The sequence below is a fragment of the Lipotes vexillifer genome, unplaced genomic scaffold (genome assembly GCF_000442215.2).
Source record: "Lipotes vexillifer unplaced genomic scaffold, Lipotes_vexillifer_v1.1 scaffold1049, whole genome shotgun sequence".
Classification (NCBI taxonomy): Eukaryota; Metazoa; Chordata; class Mammalia; order Artiodactyla; family Lipotidae; genus Lipotes; species Lipotes vexillifer.
In genome coordinates this window covers 1,185,971-1,194,175 of record NW_006799027.1, presented here as the reverse complement: position 1 = coordinate 1,194,175, position 8,205 = coordinate 1,185,971, and the positions used below count along the sequence as shown (strand labels likewise).

The 8,205-nt window shown below is 42.3% G+C and overlaps 1 protein-coding gene across 13 annotated transcripts in view; it reads left to right on the top strand.

Moving 5' to 3' along the window:
- The window catches only part of PARD3 (par-3 family cell polarity regulator), a 652,430-nt gene that overhangs the window by 423,127 nt on the left and 221,098 nt on the right, over positions 1-8,205 (top strand). For all 13 annotated transcript variants that reach the window (XM_007471333.1, XM_007471331.1, XM_007471329.1 and 10 more), the window contains one exon: positions 656-883. In XM_007471333.1, coding sequence (XP_007471395.1) covers positions 656-883 — 228 coding nt within the window. The remainder of the gene's footprint in view (positions 1-655; positions 884-8,205) is intronic.

Here is an 8,205-nt window from a genome sequence, read left to right as displayed (position 1 = left end):
CCCCCCCCCCTTATATAGTTTGTTTCTATTCACATCTTGTGTTGCTTTTCCAAGAGAACTACCATTTTCCAGAATTAGGTTTCTGCCTGGTGCCAGGGTGCCCTGTTTCTATTGGTGACACGTGGTCTCCTGTGCTTTTCTTACTTGCTGAGTTGTCCGAACCTGCACCATGATGAGGAAAAGGCTTGATGAAACTCATTGAGGTGAAAGTTTCACTTCCATTGTAAATAACTTTAAACTGCCAAACAATGATATCAGCTACATTTTGAAGCTTACTCTTGGTTGCTTCCCTTAGCCTTCTCATCATTCTGCTTTTCAAATGAGCTCCTGGGTTATTCTGCCTCTTTTATATTATTGACATAACTTGGAGCAAATGATTTGACAGAGATTTCATCTGTTAAGCTAAAAATGGAAACTAATAACTCAGATTGTTTCCTAATGAGAATAGAGAAAACAGACCTACTTTAATATACATTTGGGAAAAGTTAAAATTAGTTACTGTTACTTTAGTTTTTATGTCTTTCCACCCACATTCCAGAAGTTGACGTTGAGCAAATAATTTATGTGCCTGATATTTTCCACAATTTGTAGATATTCAGACATGTAATTTTCTCCACTCACTCTAACTAAGATTTTGTTTTTGCAAACCTCCAAGGTTCTCCCAGCAGAGATGTGGGGCCTTCCTTGGGTCTGAAGAAGTCAAGCTCTTTAGAGAGTCTGCAGACAGCAGTCGCTGAGGTGACTTTGAATGGGGACATTCCTTTCCATCGCCCGCGGCCGCGGATAATCCGAGGAAGGGGATGCAATGAAAGCTTCAGAGCTGCCATTGACAAGTCCTATGATAAACCTGTGGCAGACGATGACGATGAAGGCATGGAGACATGTAAGTTTACAATGTCTGAAAGAATAGCCATGCCAGGCATCTCTATAGAGCAGCAGTTCTTAAAGTGTGCTCCAGGGAACCCTAGGGGTTCCCAGCATCCCTTCAAAGGGATCTAGGAGATCTAAATTATTTTCATAATAAGAAGAAGATGTTATTTACCTTTTTTACTCTTATTCTCTCACAAGTGTACAGTTGGGTTTTCTAGAGGCAACATGTCATGTGATATTGCGATAGACTGAATGCAGAGAGGATAGAAGAATCTTTTCAGCTAGATATTAAAGAGATTTGCCATTGTTCTCAATAATTGTTTTTGGAAAATACAGTGGTTTTTTTGGTAAAAACCGTAATTTCTGTTAACATGAAATCTATTATTTTTTATAAAGTAATTTGTATTTTTTAACTTTCTCAGTTTTAGTTTAGTAAATATTGATAGACATAATCCACATAAAATTTTGAGTCCTTAATAAATTTTAGGAGTATAAAGGTATCCTGAGACCAAAATATTTGAAAACCACTGCTGTATAGTATGTCTTTAATATATCTCAAATGAGTACATGTAATCATCTGTGATTTTGATGACATATTTTTGTTTTGTTTTTATGAATTACTCTTGCTTTCCTTGAACTGAGCTAGCAAGACATATTTGTGTATGTGTCTTTCCAAATTGCCAAATATTTTAAACCAAGATTATTGAAAGTCAAAGGTTACCATGAACGAGCAATGTGTTTTCCATAGTATATTGAGAAAAAAGTAACATTTATAAATATGTACAAACGTATGCTTCAGGGAGTTGTCACTGTAGTTAAATATTTATGGTATAAAAATAGCCATTCGATTTAAACATAAGGAAGAAACTCCGTAGTGTATTTACTTAGAAGAGAAAGGACTGGAGTCCTAATAGAAAAAATTGTTGATTAACTTACATTGTTCGTATCTACTAAATCACATTTTAGCTTTCTAACTTCAAAGTGACTCTACCCATCTAACCATTGTAAGAAAAGCTAGAGGGGGGAGAAAAAAGAGAAGAAAAGCTGGAGACACCACTGCCCAAGGTTAAAGCAGAGATCATTTAGGTGGATTGTAAACAATTACAGTTTAACTCTTGGGTGAACCACTTTGATCACACGTACATAAGGAAGACTGTGCTGGGGAAGGAGAGTTTGAAATGAAAATCACATTCTGAGGAGATTTAAAGCAAAATTATATAATCTTTGCCTATCAGATATAATGTGTTTCGGAATTTGAATATTTCTGCCATAATGTAACACATAAAGCAAAGCTTAGGAGAGGATCACTGCTTTCTCCCACCAGACTTCTTAGTCTAAATCTGGACAGTTGTTCACTCCATGCAGCCAGTGATTTCAAATATATGCAGCTCATTGTTCCCAGATGAAGAACGTATTTCCTACTTTTGCTGCCAATCCTGGTCTCCAAGATCCTGAGTCAGATGAGCTTTCGACCCTCTTGGGTTTTTCCTGGAGTATCAGTGGTTCCTTGCCAGCCTTACCAGTATTACTTGTGCTGCCTTTCTAGGGTGGGGACCCTATATCACTTAGAGATCTTGCCTCAGTCCTGGTTGCATATTTAATAAGAGATACAATGCTTTGGCACCTCCATATTTGTTTTTGTAAGCACAAATTATGCTTCTGAGCTTTTTTCTTGTTCTGGTTAAAATGTTATTTAAATTCCCTCATAAATGCAATTTTCTCACATATATCACTTATTTCAAATGTGCAACAGGGGATGGAATAGCTATCAGTACCAGGCATGTTCTTAATTCTGTAGCCTCCAGCACTTTCCACTGGTGTGAGCATCTAAATTTGTCCCTCTATAAGCTTAGTTTCCTTTTTTAACTGGAAAGAACAAATTTAAGTATTTTATTTGAAAACTTTTGTATTCAGCTATCATCAAGACAAAACCAAGTAAATAGACAAACTACGATTTGTGAAGGGCAGGGAAAGTTCTGGACGAGAGCTGAGAGAGACACTGTGACAACGTGCACCGGTGACCACAAAGTGCTGGGTTTTCCCAAGGTCCTGGCTTTAGGCCGTATTTTTCCAGACCAGTCTGGTGAACTTTGCATATAGCCAGAGAAAGGCAACGCTTCTACATTTCAAATGTTTGCAGTGCAGGTTGTCAAAACTGTGCGAGTAGGGTGACGTGAGCCTGGGGCCCAGATGACTTCCATCCCATCCACATTCTTCTCACCCATTTGGGATTTGGGTCAAGTTGCTTAACATCCTTGAGCTTTAATTCCCTCACTTGTAAAACTGAAGCTTTGGACGCCCAGGTCATTGATGCTCAGATTGTGTGTGGCGGCGGCCCGTGAAGAGGGGAGCCTCAGTGGTCTCAGGGAGTCAGGAAGCACATGGGTGCCTGAGTGGGTGGGCTCTGTCAAAGTCACCAGCCCCCCGCACCCCGCTGTCGCCTCAACAGTCAAGTGTTATTTATTGATTTACTTATATTTTTTTGAGGGGGGTGCCGTGCGGCTCGTGGGATCTTACCCAGGGATCAAACCCGACCCCCCTGCGGTGAAAGTGCCAAGTCCTAACCACTGGACCACCAGGGAATTCCCAGTCCTGGGTTTGTTTTGTTTTGTTTTTGCGGCACACGGGCCTCTCACTGTTGTGGCCTCTCCCGTTGCGGGGCACAGGCTCCGGACGCGCAGGCTCAGCGGCCATGGCTCACGGGCCCAGCCGCTCCGCAGCATGTGGGATCCTCCCGGACCGGGGCACGAACCCGTGTCCCCTGCATCGGCAGGCGGACTCCCAACCACTGCACCACCAGGGAAGCCCTAGTCCTGGGTTTTTAAAATCACTTTTCATACATTGTGGTTCTTTGTCAGTTTTAAGTTTAAAAAAAAGGAAGTTCGCAGTTTTCCAGAAAAAGTTTGAAAAGCTCTGGTTTAGATGGTTCCATTTCTGAGGTCCTTTCCAGTTTTAACTTTCCATGACTCTGTTACCCCCTTCACTTACTGACCTCAGTCCTGCCCGCCTGCTTCTCTCATTGTTTGTAAAGTCCACGAAGAAAGACACCACCGTGTCTTATTCCTGTGTAACCAGGCTCAGAGCTCGGCAAAGCACTGGAGTCAGTGACTGTTTGTGACATTAGTAAATGGACTCCTGCTTGACTAGCCCCACTGTTTGTGAGAGACACACACCCAGACACAGTGAGCCTCGGGCTGTGGCACTCGGGGCAGCAGTGACATTTCACTCCTCCTGCTTGTGTCCCACGCTGGACCTGCATGTCTGAGACCTCCAGTGCCTCAGCAAACCGTTTGTTTTTCTTTAAAAAAAAAAAAAAAAATCTCTCAAGCCTGGTGTTACTGCTGGTGGTCATGAGACTGTCACCTTTACATATGACTAGGTACAGGTGTGAGAAGGAAGCCCCGCTTGCCTAGCTCCTCCTCTAGTTCCCTAAACACCATCCTTTTCTGAGTCAGGCTGTGGATTCTCATGGCGTGATCCACACACTCTCTCCCACTGTCTGCATTTGCGTTTCTGCTTATGCTCTTCTTGATCCTCTGCTTGTGCTTCTCCCTCGGGCATCCTTGCCTGTGCATCCCTCACCTGTGCGGCCTCGCCCGGCATCCTTGCCTGTGCATCTCTCACCTGTGCGGCCTCGCCTGGCATCCTTGCCATATGGGAGCTGTCCCCGGCCACATGTCTAGGCCCTGCCATCCTCGTGCTCTGTGGGACACAAGGGCCTTTCTTGTACAGAGGTGGGACTCAGGGGACTCAGTTATGGCCGCCGTTAAATTAAAGATGCCGAGTCACTGTTGAGCGGTGCTCTGTAAGAGGACCCTGTCTGGGCAGACAGTCTTTGTTAGATGGCTGTCCTGTGAGGATGCAGTCCGTGCACCCTAGAAACATGGGGGCAGCATTACCTGTACCACCCAGCTGCCTGTTTCTGTCCTGTGCAGCCCTTTCCCACTTTATAGGAAAGTCGCTTAGGCGGAGGCCTGGTTGAATGCTGTTGTCAGTAGGGTCGAGGTCCTCCCTGGTGACTCTCTTTCATGGCTCGGAACAGGCTTGCCTCTTCTCAGCAGCATCGAAATTGTGGCATGCACACAACAATGGGGGCCAAGAGACTGGGGCGGGATCCATGTGGTGTCTGGTATCTGTCAGCCTCTGTAACACTTACGTGCTTCCTGTGGAGATGGCAGAAGCCAGTGTTTTTGTCTCTCATTTAATCCATCTGGCCTCTCCATGTTGTGTGTGTCTGTCTGGATCAAGATGGAGCTTTGTATTCTGGGACCCATTATCTCCGAGGTCCTACCTGTGTTTGACAGGTCAGGGCATCTACAATCTGCTCCCTCTTCTATGCAAATCACACTCCCCGCCTGGCTCCTAGCCAGCAGCTCCTACATCCCCCATAATAAATCAGTTTCTGTTGAAACCAAGAACATGGATGCTATATAACCTTGCTGTGTTTTATTTTTGAAAATATAGAGTCCCATTTTTTTTTCTCTATTAAAAGTTGCCAAATTGTCAGCCTTACTATCAATTCAGTAACAGCTTTTTGTCCGGTCAAGGAGGTGAAACACAACAAAACCAAAGACTATCCTATTAATTGTACTTCTCAATTTTAAGATCTATCCAGTTTACAATTTTAAATGTGAGAACTGTATGCCTTGAAAACATAGAGACAGATTGCTTTTGAGTAGCTTGCCTACTTTCTTATAGTACTCTTAACAGATCAGAAAAAAAGTGCTGCTCTAAAATATACATAACTTAGGTTAGCAGTATGAGATTTGAAGAAACTGAATTTATGTTAGTAAATCAGCTAATCTGAAAGCTTCCAGGAGAATTTTTGTTTATTTTATTAGCTTCAAATAGCATATTGCATGAATATCTCAGACTTTCTACTGTCAGCGTCCTCCACATTTCTAGCCACCTTTTGTCATTACATTTTGAGCAAAAAAAAAAAAATGCAAACTAGGTTGTTATCTTAAGACACCCCATTAGATTGCTGTTAATCTGTAGTGGAAGAATTCAGTATAGGGGTTTCAAAGTCTAAGTACTTTGTAAAAGATTTCCCATTTGATTAATCTATCTTAATGGATAATTGGATGTTGATCTATAAAAAATATCTGTTCTGAAGGGCTGGGAATAAGAATAACTTGTCTTATCCTCTTATGCCAATTTGTATACTTAAGTATCACTTGCGGTTTAAGAAAAGGAGCTTTGATTAATTTTAGGAAATTTCTGAATGCCGTAGGGGTGTAAGCATGTGAAATAGCTGAAGCTATCTATTCCTTACATTTCTTTTTCTAGGTGAAAAGTAAGTTAAGCTAAAAGTATGAAAAGTCACATCTGAAGTGTTTGAATTATAGAATCCTCATTTTAAGCATTTTTTTGATAAGGAAAAAGTATGTAAATAGATGACCAAGATCGTACTTAGGAACAAAATCATAGAATGCATGCCTTCTGATTTGTAGTCCTGTGAGTTTTCTAGAATATTAAACAAATTTCTGAGTGGGATAAGCCATTACACTGAAACTACTATGGAGTATGAATGAGTTGTAGTACCTAAAATCTGATATTGAAGCTCTAAGTTCCTGAGGGGCTGTGGGTGGTTCAACCCAGTGGATAAACTGACACTTGAGAAGCGGTGTGGTTAATGGTTAAGGGCCATTGTAGTGCACAGGTTACCATGGCACCAAACCATGGGGGACTCACTCAGCCCATGTGGAAGTTGAGTGGGGTGGGAGAAGGCTTCCCAGAAGAGGTATTGTTTTAGATGAGTAATATTGCTTGAGTGGTCTTCAGTGGGTGCGTAGGAAACATAGGGAGCCGGGACCACCTCTGGACCGCCATCATCCTGTTAAGGTTCATGTATGCACTGCAGGTGAGGGCATGGTGAGGAGTGAGGTTTAAGACGTAGTCAGAGAACACATCACAGACAGCCTCGTTTAAATTATTTTTGTTCATACTAAGGACCTTAAAGAGCATTTGAAGAATTTCAAGTAAAGGAATACGCTTGTTAGGGCTGTATGGGATGGCTTATTGGGGATGGGATGGTAAGTAGCAGTGTTGGTGGCAAGACTGGTTCTATGATCATAATGCAAGACTCCAGGTGAGTAATGATGCTTGGCAAAGCCAGAGGAAAGGGAGAGACTGCGTTTACATGCTTAGCATCTCACATGTAAAGATAGATGATGATGATGTGATTTTTCTCATTAGTACCTCCAGGCCCAGAAACTTAGAATCATCATCTCTCTGTGTAATCACTCCATCACCGAGTTTTCTTATTTTTTCCCCCATGAAATCTCCTAATTTCTCTCCTTCTGCCCAATCTAGCCCCAATCCTCATTTTTTAATATCTGAAGTTACTATTAAGATCTCCTAACTGGTCCGACTGTCTCTGCATTGGCTGAGTAAGCTCTGGGATCACACTGTCTTCACAGTCCTTCAAGCTCCCGTGTGCATTCTCACCCAGACCATGCACTGTCCGTGAGGCTTATCTTCTCACTGCCCTGACTGTCGCCTGCCCTCTTGTGTACATTGGACTGTCATCTTCCTTCTTCAAGACACTTGTTCCCAAGCAATCTAGTTTTCCTTTGACTTTCTAAAGCCCCAACTGGGTATGGACGCTCCCCGATTTACGACGGTTCCGCTTAGGATTTTTGGACTTTACGATGGTTCGAAAGTGATGTGCATTCAGTGGAAACCGTACATCTAACTTTGAACTTGGATCTTTTCCCAGGCAGGTGATATGCAGATCCTCTGTGGAGATGCTGGGCACTGGCAGCAGCCGCAGCTCCCAGTCAGCCACGTGATCACAAGGGGAAACAACCGATACGCTGACAACTGTTCTGGTTTCCACTTTCAGTACTGTATTCACTAAATTACATGAGACATTCAACACTTTATTATAACCTAGGCTCTGTGTTAGATGACTAGGCTAATGTCCGTGTTCTGAGCACATTTAAGGTAGGCGAAGCTAAGCTGTGATGTTCGGCAGGTTAGATGTATTCAGTGTATTTTTGACTTACGGTATTTTCAGTTTCTGTTGCGTTTAACAGGCCGTAACCCCATCGTAACTCAAGAAAAATCTGTATATAGATGTATCTGAGACTTTTTAATATAAAATATTTTTTTAACATTAAGAAATTTTGTGGATCTCACAGTTTGGATTGTAGGGCATGGGAGTTAAGAACACTGGCTTTTAGGGGACAATTGTTTTGATTTCTCAGTAAATAGCAAAACAGAGCACCGCTCTCCATTCACTGTTTCATCACATTTGCACATTTTTATGTTGTTATTTATTTTTGTTTTTTGTTTCTTCACTTAAAAGAGTCAGAGCAGTGGCCCGGACAC